Genomic DNA, 21,060 nt, shown 5'->3' with positions numbered 1-21,060 from the left:
TGACCAATGTCCCACAATTGCGTGTTTAACGTTTTGAAAGATGCACGAAGTTTTCAGACAACTTACTTGTTATCGGGACCATGTTGCGTTGTTTTGGTTTTAATACAATTACTTGAATTCCTTTACTCGGTAGTTTATATAAATACCTCTCCGGTAATGCACGCAGTCACAAAAGAAATTACAAGTCAATAAAACAACTGGAATATGATGTTGTGTCGTATAGTTGTAATAAGCTCTACCTACACTTTAGTCATCAACTGAACTCTTTTTGTGTGTGAGGCGATGGGGTAGCCTAGTGGTCAACGCGTCCGCTCGTCATACCGGAGGGTTCGATTCCCCAAATGGAATCAATGTGTGAAGCCCATTTCTGGTATACGAATTGGATTTTATAGTCTAATACATTGGACATAATCAGCAGTATTCGAAATATGTCAATACACTCAAGGCCATTTATGTCACAACATTCCAGTCGGAGTGTTTTATTTGACATATCCTCGATCCTTTGTCCAGATCAAAATACTTGTATGATAATCGGTGATGGAAAATCCTATAATCCTATGGTACCCGCTTTTGTCAAATCTGAGTGTAAACTGTTCCATGAGTTTTTCATTTCATGGTCATACTGACATATAAGTAAGAAATGACAATTAAATAAGTTTAATCTGTTTATACAATATATACAAACTTGATGTTCTTGCAAAATAATGCGAATCCTGTCCAAATTTTTGACCATACAATATAGCAGATTATTACAATTGAATTATGTTTAAGACCGAATCTCACTGTGATTAACTTCTCTTGCATTATGTAATCGCATTCTCTGATGCCATCTTGCCTGATTGTTATCAGAAACGTTTTTGTCGTGAGATAGAGGGTACACGTTACTGGACCCTGCAAACTGAAATGTGAAGTCCTATGAATCGGGTTCCAAGCTAGAATGGACTTAACTTCAGTTGTTATAGAAACTCTATCAGTAGGCGTTTGGCGTAAAAATGTTACACATACAAATATAAAGTAAATGCACCTCAACGTGCACAACTAAACATTATAATTCCGATACACGCAGTAAGGATTTTGCAGTACCCTAAAATTCTACGAAGACTCGAAATGCATTGGCTTATAACTTCATTGCGTCCGATATTGCTCCTAATGTCAGTTACAGAAGCTGACTGGGATCATACTTACAGATCGTCACCATGTCTTCTTGCAACAAAATGCTCACACAAAACACTGATACATGTTACAGTTACTATGCACATTGATCTTCAATACTCTCAGAAACATAAATGCCACAGATGTCAATCAAAATATTGTTTCTGCATTATGAACTAGTCAGAATGGATGTATGTAAATTGTCCTTTCATATCACCATCAAGAAATTGTGGATCACAGGACACAGCCCTTATCAAATAATTTTAAGCATACGGCAGTACAGATTCTCACCGTTTATTTCCAAAATCACAGACAAGATACAAATTAAAATAAAAATATCTTTAGACTCAACTACTAATAGAAAGTTTCAAATCAGTTTCAAGTTAAGTGTCAAGTCAGTTCATAATCAGAATTATTTTACATTGACAAATTGTTACAATTTCAAATTTTCTAATGGATTGGAACAAAGAGGTTGTTGTAACTTGTCGGGTAAGAGAAAGTATACATATGCAAATGGAATTGAACTAAAATATTACAAACGTTATCAATACGTTATTATGCTTGTAGGGGCGGTGGGGTAGCCTAGTGGTGAAAGCGTTCGCTCGTCACGCAGAAGACCCGGGTTCAATTCACCACATGTGTACAATGTGTGAAGCCCATTTCTGGCGTCCTGTTATATCTCCGATACGGAATGGCAGGAACTCGCGCACTACGAATTTGCTCAGCATGTTCGTCACAGCAATTGAAACAACACCGGCGTTACGGCGAAGTCAAGGCACTTCCACCACTCCATTTCGTAGGCATTCGGACCTACCGCTTTTTCCTTTGAATGGTCTTGACCAAATGAACATCAATGTCGAAGGACAGTTCAAAGCTGGCATATCCAGTGCTATTTACTTGCACAACATATTCGGCTCACTCCGTAATGATGGTCGTGCGCGGGTGTATGTCCCTCTGGGGTAGAAAGAATTAGCGAGCTGCTTTCAAGAAGTGCATTCATACGATGCCGGAATATGTCGCAACCAATTGTGGGCACGTACAATCGTCCGGGGCATCCGATAGAGATGATGTTCTTGAACCCGTGGTTTTACAGTCGTACGCCAACGACAAGAAGAACCACCACGACTGCATTATTGCATATATTGCAAGAATGGTCAAAGATTTCGTTTCATAGCATCATGATCACCGGATAGACTTTTTCATCTTCTCCGACCCCACCCGCTAACCATAAACATTGGGATCGTCCTAACTGCCGGAACAGGACGAGTCATCAATTGCACGGAAGGACGAGCCGCAACGAAATCCTATTAACGTCAAAACGAGGCTGCCGACATTGAGGAGGCGTTCATTGGTGCTAGCGGTAGGTATATTCTCTATTAAGGATGACTGGTATCTGTGAACCCAACTCAAACGGACACTCCGTTCATTTTTGTGTGCCTGGAAATTGAAGAATATAAGCACGCCGTGCGCAGGTCATCTGTTGTGAGATACTCGTTGATATAACTCACATAGAATGCACATTTATTGTAACTGTATACTACACATCGCCATCTAAGAAATGTTTGTTTGTTATTTTAAATTAGCTACCACCACGCATGGGTTGATACTTTCCTTTTCCCTACATTTTAAATACAAATCTCTCTGAGGGTATTCAAAATTTGGTTGACGCAGGTTCCATATTGAACGTTGATGGACTGGAGTACGTTGCTGGGGGAATGATTGCGTCCATAGGTCTCTGGTCTGTATTGTTGCTGGCGACCGGTTGACTGCTGGCAGCGGATGATCTCGCCCAAATTCTACATATTGCGCCCAGTACGCTTAATACAACACTTAGACCCCCTAAGGAAGCTCCAACTATAGCTTTCACTCTCCAGGTACTTGTGGGACTTGAAAAGTCTGGAAAGAAGTGTTGCAACGTATAAGGCAATAGTTCATAATAATATTTGTGAGTTTCCCACGATGTTAGTGAGTGAGTGAGTGAGTTATTATTTAAAGTCACATCGGCAATATTGCAGCCATATCGTGACGGGAACATATTTGACTAACGAGGTTAGTAGTTACATAGTTACTAGTGCATATAGTCGCGAATTGTAAACGGTCATATCGAATTCCTAAAAATCAATTTCAGCAAATGAAACGTTTCAGCCAGGTATTTTAATCATGGATAGATGTACATGTTCGTCGGAACTGTTTTGTACATGTTGTTATTTATGAACGTGTTTAGCCGTAACTACGTGAACAAATGCGTGATCAGTTACGCTTTGATGAGAACGTACCAATAAGGTCCATCTCTGCAGAATATGAGATCCTGAAACCTCTGTCGACTGTATGGGAATTCGACTTGAATTTCAGGAACATGAGAGAGCCTGAACTCGTTTTGCTTGGTTCACTGCTTCCACACCAGCGTCCTAGAGAGGGGGCACTGGAGTCTGCGCCTACAGGATTCGAAATACATTCACCAAATAACGTTTTGTTCAAATGTCTTGCAATGCTATAACATTGAATACATGCAGCACGAAATGGCGATGGTCACGTTAGTTTAAAATGAATTGTCCTGCTCACGACAGACTTACAGACTGAGTACACTTTATGAATTCCATTTCAGCACTTATATTATCAATTGGGTAAGAGCCCAGTGTTTGTTTCTTAGGATGTGTTTACTCTTCAGATCTTCCACACACACACGCACGCACGCGCGCACACACACCCATCCGACCAACTTACACGTACATTTATACATTTGTATAAAGAGACCATGACAGAATACCAGACTGAGTACTTCTTAAGAATTCTCTCACTCACTCACTCACTCACACACACGTACATGTATACATTGTTACATGTTACATGTATACACACACGTACATCTATAAACAGATTTTGTGTGAATATATTATAGTAATTGTCAGTGTCACAGCAAAATATAAAAATATTTATCACTGCCGAGCTCGATCGAAAAGTGAGTAGAGCATTCCAGATGTTTTTACGATCATTTTGAAAATCTCCACACCTTGTTGTTTACACGAACGTTGGTGGTTTGACCGTTAGAAACGTTTCTGCGTGGGGCAGGTTCCAGAACGCTCTCCCTCTATATATAAAATCGGGCGCTCGGGTTGGACAGATTCGACCCCTCTATCGACCTCACCTGTATCTATTCAACTAGTTTTGTGCGGTTTGTGTCTGAATCACCGAATATCCACCGAACTTCCAACATTATACTAGATTCAAGAACCGAGGCCTGTTCCAAGACAATGACTGTAATTATGGACATTTCTGTATGGAACTAACATTAATTGCAAAGTGTGCTATTTCACCCTTGGTATTTTTATCAATTCTTAAACATTCACTGTTATGTAACCTATGTACCCGTGTACATTTTCAGATGAACATTAGACTTCTTTTTGTATGATTTTGTTCCGGCTGCCACCGGTAGGGCAGGATACTGTTACACTCTTTTCCTGAACACCTGATGTCACCACATGTCATCGTATCTCGATTACGTAGATCGATGTTCATGCTGTTGATCACAGGACTGTCTTGCCCAGATGGAATATTGCTAAGGGCGACGTTAACAACAAGCCAAAACAAGCAAGTGACAATGTAAATGCAAAGGTGACAGATGACGTTATCTTCACCAAATACGACATGTTCTTTGATGGGCATTTTAGAAGTTGAGTTGATGAAGAATAGTGACAATTATTATGGTTATACAACTTTTTTATTCTGTGGAGGCGACGTTTCGACATAGGTTCTAATGTCGTTGTCAAGCAAGTGATGCTGGACTTCTTTTATTCTGTGGAGGCGACGTTTCGACAAAGGTTCTAATGTCGTTGTCAAGCAAGTGCATCAACGACATACGAACCTATGTCGAAACGTCGCCTCCACAGAATAAAAAAGTTGTATAACCATAATAATTGTCATTATTCTTCAAATACGACATCGTATATAAAACCGAAGGATGTTTGGGCCAAAGACTACCACATGATGTTGCTGTTCTTCATCGTGTTGACAACCTGCAGCCACAGGATATCAACTTGTTCACAACTATACGGACGACGACGTAAGTTGACAAAACTGTGTCTTAGATCATCGTAAGAAACAGGTTGGTCATTCGTTAGAAATGGAACATTGTTACCCGAGAAACTAAGCACCTGTCTTCAACCCGAGATTTGGATGCATTGGACAAGCTTCGTCCTGAACCAGGTTCTCTGTGTCATTTAAAATGGTCGCAACTGTAAATGAATCTCGTTTTCCAATTGAACTTATTATGTGTCTTTTTCGTAAGATGTTGATAACCGTTGATTCACACAATGGGCTTAAAAAGTAATATGATCATTACTGTGTACATAAGACACTTAGCAAATGTGACCTCAAGCAAATGCAAATAGCAATCATACCGTTAAACGCTTCCATGTAGTCACTTTGACAACCATCAGAGTATTCCAGTGTTGAGACGACAACGTTGATGTACACGTGATAACCTGCACCTGCGTCAATCTTCCACGTTGACTCGACATTACTTGAAAGAAGCATGTGAACTTAGGTCAAATTCATTCATCATCAAATTGAACTTGTTGAGAAACAGACTTTTCATGCATATAAGACTCATAGGAATTTCGAAATAAAAATCATTCGTTTCTCGTCTGGTTAAGCCACACGTGTAAAGATGTTTTGCAAGAAGGAATCATGTAATTATGGTGTTATTGTTTGCCATTGCGATCGGTATAGAATACTGGAAATTGTATGTTGATTTACATATGTATTCTTCTTCCTTCGTCTATATTTTCAGCTCTTGCGTTTCAACTTCAGTGGCTTACTATACGCAAATACATACCTCGGGTAATTAAATGGATAATTTGGGGAAGTAATGTATTGGTTCCAATAATCAGCTGACAGACTCTTCTTCACTGAAGCTGAAACATAAATTATAATATTATACATTAATTTTGTTTTGTATCTGTAAGCAGTATCCAGATATTTTGCCACATTTGCTTTTTATTCAATTACTTGTATTAGCGGGATAAGGGGTAGTCCAGTGGTTATAGCGTTCGCTCGTCATGCCACGGACCCGGGTTCAATTCCACACATGGGCACATTGCTGGTGTCCCTTCGCACCGATATTGCTAGAATATTGCTAAAAGCGGTGTAAATCTAAACCCATTCACTCACTCTTTTCCTAGCATAGAGCTATTGACGTCGTGCGCTAACATCGACATATTTGAATATGCAGAAAAAAACAATCGGTGTTATACTTTCCTTTAACTGTCAGAATTCTCTGCTGCTTACGGCATTCCTGTCAGAATCTTACATTACTTAAAATACTGTTCAAAGTGGTGCCAAACCTAGTTCGCTCACGTATTCATGACACTGAACACCCACGTACCACTAAAGTGACCAGCCTTAAGATTCATTTGTAATCCTCTGTTAGCTGCGCGGGTGTGGAACCTGGCGGTGATGACATTTCCGGAGCTGATGAAGTCGACGTTGGAGTCACCACACCATTTCCCGTGGGTTGTTGAAGTGCTGTTGTCGTATTTACCTGAATACAGGTAAATAGAGTGTGTGAGTGAGTAAAAATTAAGTCACATCAGCAGTATTTCAATGATGTCATGACTGAGAAAGGTGTATATTTACATATGAATAAAATAAATTTAAAGAATATACTTACCTGTCTGCAAAGGACAGTAAAATGTAAAACACAGTTATAATGTAAAACTAGCATGAAAATCTAAAACATCTGAACTATGAAAGACAATACAATGTAAACAAGATTGTCACTACGGTGACTTAATTCCCCGCCGCAAATTATGAAATCAAACTTAAAAAGTAATGAAAGTGAAGGTCGTATTTTAAGATGAAGTTTAATGTCAACAAAAACATGACCCGTCAACCTCTCTTGATATCTTGTTCTGTAGTTGTTCAAACGCGTAAATATTTTCAAGACTGACTTTGACCTGGACACGAATGTCTTAGTGTATGTGTGGGCCCTGCGCCTTCCCTAGGTAAAGCTTGGTGTTGAATATGATGAAAATCCAGTGAACGGTTCTTGAGGTATCTCGCTGACAAGCTTAACGTGCAGCTCAACATGCTGAAATCTTCAAAGTGTCGCCATGACCTTGACAATTACGTGAAGGTGACCAAAATCGACTGGGCCTTGCGCCTTCCCTAGGTTAAGCTTGGTGTTGAATATGAAGAAACGCCAGTGAACGGTTCTTCAGATATCTCGCTGACAAGGGTAAAACGTTAAAGTCCCCTTGTGACCTTGAAATGAAGGTCAAGGTCACCAAACCTGACTGGGACCTTTCTTATACTGTGATGAACCTAGGTACTAAATATGAAAAGAATCTAGTCAATAGTTCTTAAGATATTCCAGTTCGTACGCTAAACGCGCGGCGGGGGATAAAAACAGGCTATAGATTGCCAACAACTGAAGGTAGATCACCATACTAGGGACCATGGGAACTTACAGTACATTTGCTTCCTGCATGGACCCTAGCTGGAACAGGAAAAAAGATGTAAGTGCAAATTACAATCTCGTTTACAGGTGACATACGTATCATTAGTCGCGTTTTCGGAGCCGTAATTGCTAGTACCTTGAAGAACATACTTATCAGTGATGCGGCATACTGAGAAACTATCCACACAATTAATCTGACCATCATTTCGATTCATTGGGTCGGCTGGCGTAGAAAGGATAAGTTTACTGTGGACGAATTGAAAAGAATGAAACTCCTTGACGGCAAAGTCTGTTTGAAAGAAATAGGTGTACATGAAATCTCACCATCGTAAATTTCCAGGTAATTGACGCTGCATGACGAGGTAATCCCATTCAAAACAGTCACAGTAACCTGGATGTTTGTGTTTGTCGGGGCACGTATGGTCCAAACGCAGTCTTGGGAACTGAATATATAAAACATTCAGCATTGTTCACGCCCATAAGTATACAGCGATATATGCATCAGTAACATTATTAAACTGTTTGACTGTGACTATGCAAAATTGCAGTTTCTCAAATTGTATTTTTTCTAATGCAAATTCAATCAAACACCATATATACGTGTTGCAAAACTAACTGTTTTATTTTAACTTTTATACAGTGTGGCTAAGATATCATTGAAGCTACGAACTGAACCAATTTAAGGATCGATTCTACCCCAAAAAGCAGCAAACACGAGAACTGACTAATTAGTCCAACACATATATACAATGTCTATAGACGGCGCTGGAGCGTGTGACACATATGTTCCATGTGTCCAGTGAATCTGACGTGTCAATATATTTCAGTATGTCAAACCAAATCACTATATAACGTGAGTAATATGTTCGCGTTTGCAGTAACTTTACGATTTAAACAATTAATACGTGTCCTTACGGTCTGTACGGCACTGTCAAATTCGTTTCCTTATCCGTCGTGATATTGACTGCACCTCCACATCTATCAGTCTCTGAAAGGAATTAACAATTCAACTTCCATGTTATATATTTCAGACGTCGTGAAACCCATAACGAATTTAAGTACAACATGTATTTTAATGTCTTCCACGTGCACGTTTTTGGTTTCTCATAATAAAATTGCAAAACACTCACCGTTAGTTGCAAAATATTTTAGTTCGAAACCTTTCTTATTGTATGTATTGTCTGCATAGAATTCGACCGTTATGGCTGGTCCGCTACTCTGCAGAATCGGTCTTGAACTGCCGCACCAGGAGATAAGAGTAGTATTAAAGATCGAAGGTCCTGCAAAACATTCAGGGAAGTGGACAATGAAAAATGTTTTTCGTTTAATAAAACAGTAGTATGATTATAATGTGTATACATGTTAAGGAGAATATTATATTATAGCATTTAACCGCTCATTAAGAAGATTTATACTGTGATGTTTATGCACCGCACTGAATATATAATTAATGCAGTACTTCCACGTTATTATCTAGATTTTAGAAAATGGATACAGTTGAAAGTCAAGCATTTTCAAGCCACTGTTACGCAACTTTTCCGCCACGAGCTGAAACAGTTTGCATGATTAAAACTGGGATAAAAATAAATCACAACATTTGGTAGCTCCAGATATTCAGAGTAAGATGCTCCTCGTTTAATGTTTCTTAAAAGGTTATGACAACAGTGATATCAACCAGATAACATACATCCGCATGTAACATGATATAAACATATTTGAGAGGGACGCGCCCATGTCCGACGTTGTTTGGATTTATGTTTTCCTCTGAAAATCTCAGGGTTCAAGTAAGTTTTAGCTATGTGGAAATGTTTCTATTCTGTTCCTGATGGCGGCAGGTACTTACCATCGTGGACGCTGACACGACTGCTGAAGCAGAACATTTGAAAAGGACCGTCAGCCTGAATATTTGAGTCAATTACGTCTATCCGCACCGTCATGTTTGGGTCCGAGGCCTTTATTATCCAGATACATTCGGCGTTGCTACAACAAAGAGCGTGTAAATGTGGCACTGTATTGTAGGTTACATGATAAGGAGATTTTGGTGTCTCGGACGGTAGTGCTTCCTGGTCAATGAACATTTCCCCCAAAGTACCTCTGAGTAAAACTGTTTATAAGCTTCACTACTTCGAAATATAGCATGTTAAATTTGGGAAAAAGTATTGACATGCGGTATAAAAAATATCGCAAAATGAAGGAGAACGAACAAGACACTTATGAAAGACAATAAATGCAAAAAAAGTAACAAAACCAGCCTATTTTACATCATTTAAAATATTCAAAGCACAATGCAGTTCATAAATAATTTGTGTATGAACGTTGCACATGTTGTTGATTAGTTTTAAACGGAAAAGGTAACGAAATCTGAACTTACCTTGGAAGTACAGGATATCCTGGGGAACTGAGGAATTTTGGATGTGTGGCTGCAGTGAGATATCTGGGCCCACAATTTTCTGACTGGTAAGGTACCACTGAAACAGTAAATACATTTACATACTATGCAACTTGAAAGTATCGTTATCCAGAAATCACACATCACAATGCTATTGGAGCACGAGACTGTTGAATGTTGCAATATTTCCAGAACGTCCGGCAGTACAAGCAACAGCAGCATCAGAGAAATGATACGCGCCAGTAAGACTGTCTAGACATCTCACAGTCTCAAAGCTGGAAGACGGCCCCACAAGATAATCATGACCTGCACATTTTCCATCTGCTCAGTGACAGCATCAACATCGACACAGTTGGGTCACCGCACCAGCAGGAACATAATGAAGAACCGACTGCGTGCTATGGGCATCCGGACCCGTCGACCATTTCGGGGCATGTCGTGAACCAGTCAACATGGTCTGAATTGTCGACGTTGGCAAGGAACGTCAAGCTGCCAGCGTTGTATCTGAGTACGATATGTGTGGTGTTTTGGCGCACGTACAAAATATTATACTTGCAAGTCACAATCAAAATATTTACGACCGCTTCTTTGTTTTGCAAAATAATAAAAATAACACCAGGTTTGACCTTTTTTACGTATATCAGCTTATTTGCTGGAGCGTGACACTTTTGATATAACTTCTGAACTTACCTCGTCTGTAACTATGAGAAACAACAGCTTGGAATCCCGCCCCGCTGGTATCACTGTTGGACTTGAACACCAGTTTCATGATCATTCCGTTAGAATAGTAGGGACCAACCGGAGAAAGTGATGAATTTCCACAAAACTCGCCAATATGGTGATACTTTCCACGATCCCCTATGATCGAGAGTTTCCCATGAAAATATACTTTTTAGTCAGATCTACTGCCAGAAACATATGTTATAGGACAAACATATACAGTATAGGAGAAACATTTATTATAAGATATACAACGTTAACGGCTGATAATAATTAATCACACTCGTTGGTCCGCTGAAAAACTTTCAATTGGTAGAAAAAGACACGATTATATATGAATCACAAATTACTAGTGAGGACACTAGGTATCAGGAATCATTCAGACACAAAAACAGAAAACGTAACAAATGAGGAAGGCCACGTTTTAAACGTTTTGTTGACCCTTGCAATTAACCAACTTCTCCAGTCGGTGGAATATACGGCATAAACAGTGATATGCACACGTGGGATACATGTGTAAAACCAGCCTGCCACATCAGTTTGTAGGGTCGGGATCTGTCAACTTTGACGACCAGATGTGCAACACATCCTGGTCAGTCATCAATAATTGGTTATAGAGCACTGCAATGTTAGGTTCTGTGAACTACAAGTATGTATATGGTTTGTAAGGTTAAAATCACGACCACGTACCTCCAAAAATGGTTACAGAGTCATTATCGCACAGTGGGTAGTCTCCCTCTAGATCTACATTAACGACATCAAGCTTCAAGTTTGGTGTGTACATCTGGTCGATGATTACTATGACACATTCCAGGTCGCTGAAACAATATAAAGACAACTCAACAGCAATCGAATTGTGTAATCATATATAAGTAAGCATTTGCTTTACCATATATCTAGCATTATACATTACGTCGTAATATGTATACCATGGGGAGACGTTTACAGAACAAATAACCGTGCTTCAAATAAAGGTGTGTCTAAACGTAATGCTTTTGAAAATAACAAGCTGAACATAACCTTTGGTCATTCGTGTGATGAATGATTTTATATAAATTCACAGACAAAACCCCTATCACAGTTAGCATAACCCCATTACTTTTGGATACAATCTTAACCCTAGGATGCTTTGCAAAATTGCCATAACAAACAATCTCCTGTGGAAACATCTATACTGTATATGTGCAAGTGCACTATCTTGCTTCAACATACCTGTCATAGGAATCAGGGTATCCGGGTGACTGGATATAAATAGGAGTGTTACGTATGTAATATGTCCTATTACAGTCCCTTTCTGTAACAAAGATACATCCATGTTAACATCAGATATCCACATTTACAGCCGAAAAATATGAAACTGGCAGAGATATCAAAATTGGTAATATATTTGTAATAAAGATGGTTGAAGAATAAGATACTGTGGATTTAATAAAAATGTGCTTTTGGTGATAGACTACTAAGATCGTATGTGAATTCGACCGCCTTATTTGGTCAAATTATTCGCTTCCTCAGTAACACATTCGTTTTACCAATGGTCTGAGACAAGTATCACTTATTTTCATTTCAAACTGAAGTTATCAGTGGTAATGTTATTGTTTAACGGAATCACAAACATTTAAGCAAAATAAGAGCAAAACCACGTTACCACGACCGCGTATTCTATTTACTAGTTTTCAGTGGTAATCACTGTACGCTGGATTGTTTAGGAAAAGTAGCTACAACCCCTGGTTCAGCGTACCTGGTATTGCTGTATACTCCAGCTGTACACCCTCACTGGTCAATTTCTCAAACACCACCGACAGTGTGTTACCTGAGCTGTAGTATGTCCAATTCACGGTTGAACACAAATCACCAAGAAACTGGCCAGCTGAAGTATAATGTGTTAGTTATATTTATGCTACCGTTGTCGACTTTAACACTCGCACGCATGCACACACACACACACGCACGCACGCACGCGCACGCGCGCATCTCGGAGGATGGGTGGTGATGGTGGGGTACATACCACATATAATGTGCACACGAAATGTGGTGCACATATCTGTTTCTATACTATATGTGATAGGGAAGACCTCATAATCATTCTGATTTTAAGTGGCTCACGCCTGAACCGAACAACATTTCCCTGTTGTTTTTGGTTTTTGTGACCAGCATCTGTACTATCACAACTGACAGAAAATCAAAGATAAAGTCATATCTAAGGTCAAATGCAAAGAATAACCAATCTCGATTGTCCGACGAAACAAATTACATTGAGTGTATAAGAATGAATTTCGAATGAATAACACCGGAATATAATCAGTGAAATCAGTTTACAACGATAGTATGGTCATTAACACATTGTCTTATCCGGCACCTGTCTATTCCGTATTCCGGCACGACTATTCGGTCCCAACAAGCAATTTTAACTGAAATTAACACTGTCTAAACCGGCATGGGTATGAGCAGTCCAATCAAGCAACCATAATCCAATACACTAATTAATCATCTTGGCACGCTAGATAATCAGGAAGTAGTGATTGTGCTGTGAATCAAACGCTCTAAGCCGGCATGGGTATGAGCAGTCCAATCAAGGTCCAATACACTCCACTCGGTTGGTTGGAGCAGGTAAACAGGCAGATGATTAAACAAAGAGGAAAATTGCCTTGTTCATGGACAATGCAACTTCCCATGGCCATGGCGTCGAACTTAGCAATGAGAGATGGACGAGTATAAATGGCAGCCATGTTGGAAAATGATCGTCACTGCCTAATCCGGCACACTGTCAAAACCGGCATTTTATTTCGGTCCCTTGGGGTGCCGGTTTAGACAGGTTTCACTGTAATTGTAATGAGTTTTAAAAATGTTTGTGATTAATTGACTGATTACTACAAGTACTTGCCCCAGGACGTACTGAGAGGCGTTAAAAACGCATATTGGACTTTCTACTCTACGTCCGTTTGAGAGATGTTGCTCTTTCCAAAACCAGAATATGCTGAAAACATATGGTTAAGAAATTCACAGCTCTGACTTTTAGGTTCGAATCCCACGTTTTCAAATCACAGGGACGTGACATCTCAAACGCACCCAAGAGCATGTGCGATGACAAGGCAGTTGGATGAACAGAAAACCATGGTGCACGTGCAATGTGCACACTCAGCTCCCATAAAAGCACAGGTTGAGAAATGGCTGTCATTCACATTCACGATGCCACGGTTGACCAACGCCCAAAGAAACCAAGCAATTGGAATGCTGCATGCTGGCCAAACACAGAGAGTTGTTGCTAATCACTTCCACGTCCACCAGATGACCATTTCGAGGCTCCAGCAACGTCATAGGGCAACAGGACGTGTCCAAGACCATCCACGTCCGGGAGCGCCTCGAGTGACGTCACAAAGGCAAGATCGGTACACCGTCGTTAGCCATCTTCGGAATCGCTTCAGACTGCAAATGCCACGAGAGGACGTTCCATCAGTGACCGGACAGTACGCCGTAGCCTTGCTCCACGTCACATCCGATGTCGTCGACCCTATCGTGGACAGATCCTCACACATGCACATCGCCTAAATCGACAACGTTTGGCGGCTGCTGGAGGCTATCTTGGTGCTAGACAGTGGCGAGATGTCATCTTCACAGATGAATCACGTTTCAACGTCAGTTTACCTGATGGTCGGCTACGTGTCTATCGCCGTAATCATAACGTTTTGCTCAGCCTTGTGTCATTGAGCGTGATCGCTTTGGTGGTGGTAGAGTTATGGTATGGGCAGAATTTTAACGTCAACTTCCGGTCTGACTTGATTGTTCAAGGGAACCTCAACGCCCGACGTTACATTGACAACGTGTTGCAACCAGTGCTTCTGCCATTGGTGGGTCGACACGGACGACATCGCCTCGTGTTCCAACACGACAATGCCAGGCCACATACGGCTAGGATAACACAGGACGTTTTGCATCAGAACAATGTGGATGTCTTGATCTGGCCCTCGCGATCACCTGATTTTAATCCGATCGAACATTTGTGGGATGAACTTGGGCGCCGTTTGAGACGTCAGTTGAATCCTCCCCAAACTGTAGCTAAGTTGACACAAGCTTTGCAGTTTCACTGGAGAGCCATTCCACAAGCTTTGATTCGGAGATTGTGCTTGTCAATGCCTGGCAGACTCCGGGCTTGCATGGTTGCCCAATCGCAAGGACACACACGGTATTGAAATGTGTCATCTGACAGTTGTGTGTTCTCATACCACTTGCTTTGGAGATGCTCGCAAAGACATTGTTGCATCCGTAATCCTCTGTAAACACTACAGTATTGATTACAAGTCATCACAATGACTTTTCCTGTACCGCCATATGTAATTTTTGGACATATGAGAAATATATCTGACATTTCTTCCTCATATGCGTTTTTATTACCTCTCAGTATACAATGGACCACTGTGTACACTTTAAGAATACACAAATGCCTTTATATGCCATGTTGCTTTACCTTCAGTTGTGTTACCGTCATAAACACTAACGACATCATGCATGCACCGAGTTGAAAGAGACCGCAGTTGTTCTTTATTTGTCACTTTGACTGTATCATTTTCGTTTTCCGCTGTTATAATCCATGTGCATTTTTGGTTACTGAAACAAAAGTATAAGCCTTACATGTCGGGTCAACAACAATTGAGCAACAACTTAAACCGTAATCAGAATAAATAGAAGGGAATGTTGCAATCAATTAATTAATCACTAAAGATACCATCGTTCGCCAAAAGCATTTTGCCATCAGCCTTTAAAAGCTGTCAGTGCCGTGTACAGATAACATCTGCATACATAACGGGTACATGGTATTGTAACATTTATACACAGTTTAAATAAAAATTATTATAGAATTATTAGAATTTGTAACAAACCAATATGTGTGACTTACGTAAAGTAGGTGTTATTCAAACCAAGGGATGTAAAGTTTCCTTCCTCAGTTGCCGTTAAGTTCCCGTCACATCCTGCAATGTTCATTGATGTGATTCTTGATTACAGAGCCAGTCTAAGTTTGTAATATGCAGTAAAGGAAATTGAAACTGTTACTACTGTCTGAAATCACTTTTAACAATTTCATCACAGCATTTCAGAGTAAATATGAGCAGATATCCCCACATTACGCGAGCCGTGAATCAATCTGATGAAAGCACCAAGAGTTATGACGGATTCTTAGTCGTTGGTTTGACCGACGTGTGAAACTTAAAATCTCAATTGCGCAAATTGGTGCACCAGGAAGACAATTTTTCATTATTCTGATGCCCCTCCTCGTGGTATACTCACTTTCAACGTCAGTGATGTTTAGCAGAAAAAGTAGTCCATTAGTTACAGCACCGGTAGTAAAATGGATGTACATGGTGGGTCCACCGCTTATGACACTGCCCACATTCGCCATAATGTCATCGCCACACAGCTCCAGCAGTATTTCACTTGAATTATCTGGTCCTGGTCATGAAAATAGTATTCTAATTAGATCAACTCACTTATTTTTAGTTGCCGTCATCACTAGGTTTGAATTTGTTTGAGAGGATGCACTGTATTACCTAATGTAGGCGAGTCAAGCATACATAGAGAATGCATGTATAGGATATTGTCCAAATGTTGGTTTGAGGCTGTTAGTTCGAGACAGACATTCAAATATGGACTAATCTCACATCGACTCGAAGGTGCACAGATACTGCAGGATTGCTTTTGAGTTATCTGTATTTTCGAGTCAACAGGAATCACGAGAGCTTGTTTCTATGCGATAATGTGCATTCAAAATTCCATCTTCAAACGGATCGAGTACGTCATAGTCCCTCTCCCCTGCAAAGATGGATAAACCAAAAAATGGATACTTATTACTCTGATTTCTGGTGACATTGAACGTTCCCAAACACAGCGAAATTACAATGTCATCTCACAAAACTCTTCTCTACTGAGCAATATTTTGCAAAAAACGTATGCTTACCATCATAGAAGGACAAAATGTCACGTTGGCAAAGATACGAATAATCCAAGGATGCAAAATAGTTTATGCCCACAAGATGTTCCGGTGACGATGCATGAATCCTCCATTCGCAAGATATATTACTGAAACAGCACGTAATAGGAATATTCATTATGAGGATGCAAATAAAATGGTATAAGTATCAATAAAAGTCTGCTAAAATTCAGTAAAGTATTGGCAATAAATATGTGAATAAAAACCGAAGTAATGATTTTCACGTCCTGTCGTTAATCATTGTCTTCTTTCTTCCCATTGTATCGATACAGTTTCAGTTGGGCCTGATGGCCTTGCTAAACCTTTTCAAATGAAGGTAAATCTTCATGATATTTGGTAATGTATATTGCCTTGCACATCGTGTTTTTTTCCACGTTATTTCGAACTATTTGACATTTTCACTTCATTTAGACAGACATTTTCGCTTTTTGAAGCAATTGATAATAGTTACCTATTTGTACCGGTTATTTATTTATCAGTACGAAAAACAAACTATCCGTCAGGTGTAGTCTTATTAGTCTCATATTACCTGATCATGCAAATTGCAACCACTTGCTCGACTCGATTTGGGACGATTTGAAAATTTGGAGATCTTGTCCGTGCGTGTATGTGAGTTTGCAGGAGGGCTGGGTGGGTGTGCGGTGGGTTTGGGGGTGGGGTGGGGTGGCTTTGACTACCCTGGAGTAATACCCCAGTCATTTGCTTTACCACTAGGATACCGTCTTTCACGTTCTGTGGGTAGAGAGCATCTGGACAGCCAACGCTTTTCCGAATCGAGCAGATGCTTTACCCCCCTTAGGCCACAGAGACCGTTCCCTTGCCACCAATAACACAGGGAACGTGCAATTAATAAATACATTGCACACTTTACGTTATTGAATATCGTGTTAAGGACCGTTAAGGGCCATACGATTGTAAGTTAGTGAATATCGTGTCTTACGGGCCATACGACGACGGGAATCCCGGAGAAGTTATATTTTCCATAACGCTGGAAAGATGGATATCCGTAAAACATGCATCTGTAAAAGTGAAAAAAATATCAAAATTGAAACAGTTGGTAAATAACCTATCCATGTTTACTGTTCACAGAAGCATTATCTCAATCCTTGAACTAAAAAAATCCACAGCAACCCGGAAGCCTTCACTAATCAGTGAGCATGGACTGTATGGGAGGCCTATGATCGCAACAGGGATGAATCTGGTATTCGCATCAACGGCTGGTGGACCCCAAGGACTAAGGGACGCAAATCGGCACAGACAGTAGCATCGTTTAGGTTCCACTACACTAAATCAGAATCACATGTTCCCTGAGCGACTACTGTGTGTAAACAACTCAAGAGACATGTGACAGCTGTGACTGGATGACATAGTGTGAGATGTTTACGTTTTTTACAAGCACATCCATCCCGTAATTACTGAACACAATTTTAAGTATTTAGTGCTGTCACTCTTATCACCATGACTTACGCTTATGTGTGTGCAGATATTTTCAAGTAGGTGGCATTTGGTGGGGTTGATGTGTTCAGCTTCCTGTGCTCGGAAAGTTAGCCGGACAGGTTGGCCAGAAATTGTGTTTAACTGTAGTTTAAAGGCCAGACTTTACCCATGTGTACATGGACTGGCTGTTGATAGCCTGGATAATTTAAAACAAGCATTGTCACTAAGGTGACATAATCCCCCGCCGCAAATTATCAAATCAAACTTAAAAAGTAATGAAAGTGAAGGTCGTAATTTAAGATGAAGTTAAATGTAATCAAAACCATGACCAGTCAACCTCTCTTGATATCTTGTTCTGTAGTTGTTGAAACGCACGAATATTTTCAAGACTCACTTTGACCTTGACATGAATGTCTTAGTGTATGAAATATGCAAAAATAGTAATAAAGAAATTGCTTATTGAAAACCATTCAAGGGAAGTCTTGAAAGTCTATGAAGAAAATCCAGTGAACTGTTCTTGAGATATCTCGAGACAATCTTAACATGCAGTTTAAGATGCTGAAATCTTCAAAGTAAGTGAAAATTATGTGACGGTCACCAAAATCGACTGAAACTTGCACCTTCCCCAGATAAAGCTTGGTGTCAAATATGGAGAAGGTCCAGTTAATGGTTCTTGAGATATCTCGCTTACAATCTTTACATGCAGGTTAACATGCTGAAATCTTTAAAGTGTCGCTGTGACCTTGACAATTAAGGGACGATCACCGGAATCGACTAGGCCCTGTGGCTTCCCTCGATGAAACTTGATGTCGAATATGAAGAAAATCCAGTGAACCGTTCTTGAGGTATCTCGCTGACAAGCTTAACATGCTGAAATCTTCAGAGTGTCCCCATGACCTTGACAATTAGGTGAAGGTCACCAAGATCGACCAATATCGACTGGGTCCTGCGTCTTCCCTAGATAAAGCTTGGTGTTGAATATGAAGAAAATCCAGTGAACGGTTCTTGAGATATCTTGCTGACAAGGGTAAAACGTTAAAGTCCCTCTGTGACCTTGAAATGAAGGTCAAGGTCACCAAACCTGACTGGACCTTTCTTTTACTGTGATGAACCTAGGTACTAAATATGAAAAGAATCCAGTCAACGGTTCTTAAGATATTCCAATTCGTACGTACGTACGTACGGACGCAGCCTGATACTATAACCCCCGCTTCGCGCTAAACGCGCGGCGGGGATAAAAAATAAGAGGTTACTATAAAAGTCAATTGAAAAACATTTGGTGTTGTGTAACATTTACGACCTGTGACCGCTCTGCGCCGTATATAACGTTAGTGAGGTTGAGGTTGAGGCTGATAAAGTGTCTCCCATGGATTTGTGTCACATGTAATTGGGGAGTTACACACAGGGGGGGGAGGGAGAACCCAGGACCAAGTGTCATTGTCTCGATATCTTATTTCCTAATGTTACGTAGGTGTTAATGTTGAGACAAAACTGAACTTAACAATAACAAATAATATCAAGTCATTTACATAGCGCCTAGTATCCATCTGACTAGTTGCTCACTGGACGCTGTAATCACAAACTGATTATTATTAACCGGATAACCCAAGCTGCCTGACAGGCGTTAGAAGGTTACTAGTCACATGACTTATCTCACAACTTGCTGGCTGAAATGAACACAATCTTATAAAACTTTGAAACAATAAAGAATAATTCCTCTTGTCCCAATTACCTTTAGAATGATAAAAGAAAATACACTACTTTCTTATAATAATTATTGCAAGGTTTCATACTCACGTTCTGTGACGAACGATGTGTACCTGACCTCTAGGCTTTGTCAACAGGCTGCCCTGTCAATATACATGTATGTCTATTTACCTGTATTTGTGCTAAGTACTGGAGACAGAATACCCAAGAGCAGGACTGCAGTGAATTGCGATATCATCGTGTGTATCCTCGTCAGTTCGTCCCAATGTGCAGAACTATTACAGTGTTTGTGTCTTATACGAAATTAGGACGAAAATTGTGACGTATCGGCCTAACAACTGTGGTATGTTATCTGCCAACCCACGTGTTGATAAAGGTACTGCGTTGGGGCGACACGTACGTGTACTGAAAACAGAAACAGGTGGAAACGTTGAACATAACTTGACAGCTTGATTTCTGTTGGACCTTACTTTCCTTCATTCTCTTCCCACAAAGGTTACTTGTCATATATTCCTACGAACCTCTGTTCTAATACGGCCCATTCATTGTGCGAGTATTCAGGATTCGTGATTGGTTGCAATCAGATTTAGTTGTGCAATCAGCGACTTTGTTTCAAAAGTGATCATTCGCAAGGTCTTGGAAATAAAGTGATGCGCAAACGTTTCTTCTAGACAGAACTCAGTCATGTAATAGCGGATCAATGGCGTCTCCATCGCCCACGCTTACAATGGACAAGCTAGCCATTAAATGCCTTGTCTGTCACATCAAAACAAGTCCCCGACAGAGAGGGGATATTTGTGGCCACACATTTGCTTGTATTAGTCAAGTTGGATCTAAGTCGATGTAACACGTGTTCTGATTGGAAGGGAGATAATTCGTGTTGCGATTCTTTTGCCGCTAGGGCATTTTACGACAAGCGAGGAATATGGCTGTATTAGAACAGAGGTTCCTAGGAAGATATGACAAGTAACCTTTGTGGGAAGATAATGACATTCCTTCTGAAAAGAAAACTATATCTATTCCTTTGTGTTTCAGTTTTTCTTACTCAAAGTCTCGGCATCAAATTTTAATTTCTATTTGAGCTTGTTGCTTGTTTCACAGACATTATACAAATAACTAATCGGCAAATATACCAGGAAGGTTTCATCAAAGTGCACAATCAAGCATCAAGTATGCGCACTAAGGATATACAATATCATAGAACCTGGTGATTAGTAC

The 21,060-nt window shown here is 40.2% G+C and overlaps 1 protein-coding gene across 1 annotated transcript; it reads right to left on the bottom strand.

Moving 5' to 3' along the window:
• Window positions 1-641: 641 nt before the first annotated feature.
• LOC124258808 (cubilin-like) lies at window positions 642-20,167 on the bottom strand. The gene is made up of 20 exons (XM_046692900.1): window positions 20,014-20,167; window positions 17,639-17,717; window positions 16,666-16,787; window positions 15,999-16,160; window positions 15,610-15,682; window positions 15,181-15,320; window positions 12,457-12,585; window positions 11,931-12,012; window positions 11,409-11,536; window positions 10,689-10,856; window positions 9,981-10,077; window positions 9,453-9,589; window positions 8,740-8,889; window positions 8,525-8,597; window positions 7,934-8,052; window positions 6,536-6,691; window positions 5,987-6,065; window positions 5,550-5,671; window positions 3,429-3,587; window positions 642-3,048 (listed from the first exon to the last, which is right to left on the bottom strand). Exons 1-20 carry the CDS (start codon window positions 20,078-20,080, stop codon window positions 2,804-2,806), a joined length of 2,487 nt encoding a protein of 828 aa, XP_046548856.1. The 5' UTR covers window positions 20,081-20,167; the 3' UTR covers window positions 642-2,803.
• Between the last annotated feature and the right edge of the window lie 893 nt (window positions 20,168-21,060).

This window comes from Haliotis rubra, unplaced genomic scaffold, assembly GCF_003918875.1.
Source record: "Haliotis rubra isolate DU_JTF1 unplaced genomic scaffold, ASM391887v1 Scf70, whole genome shotgun sequence".
Taxonomy (NCBI): domain Eukaryota; kingdom Metazoa; phylum Mollusca; class Gastropoda; order Lepetellida; family Haliotidae; genus Haliotis; species Haliotis rubra.
Note: the sequence above shows the minus strand (reverse complement) of the source record. Positions and strands in the feature narration are given on the sequence as shown.

Coding starts and splice junctions, on each gene's coding strand:
- LOC124258808 (XM_046692900.1), bottom strand. CDS start 20,080: ATGATATCGCAATTCACTGCAGTCCTGCTCTTGGGTATTCTGTCTCCA. Junction 10,857..11,408: donor CTCTGTAACCATTTTTGGAG/GTACGTGGTCGT, acceptor TCTCGATCATAG/GGGATCGTGGAAAGTATCAC. Junction 6,692..7,933: donor TTACCTGGAAATTTACGATG/GTGAGATTTCAT, acceptor ACCTGTATTCAG/GTAAATACGACAACAGCACT.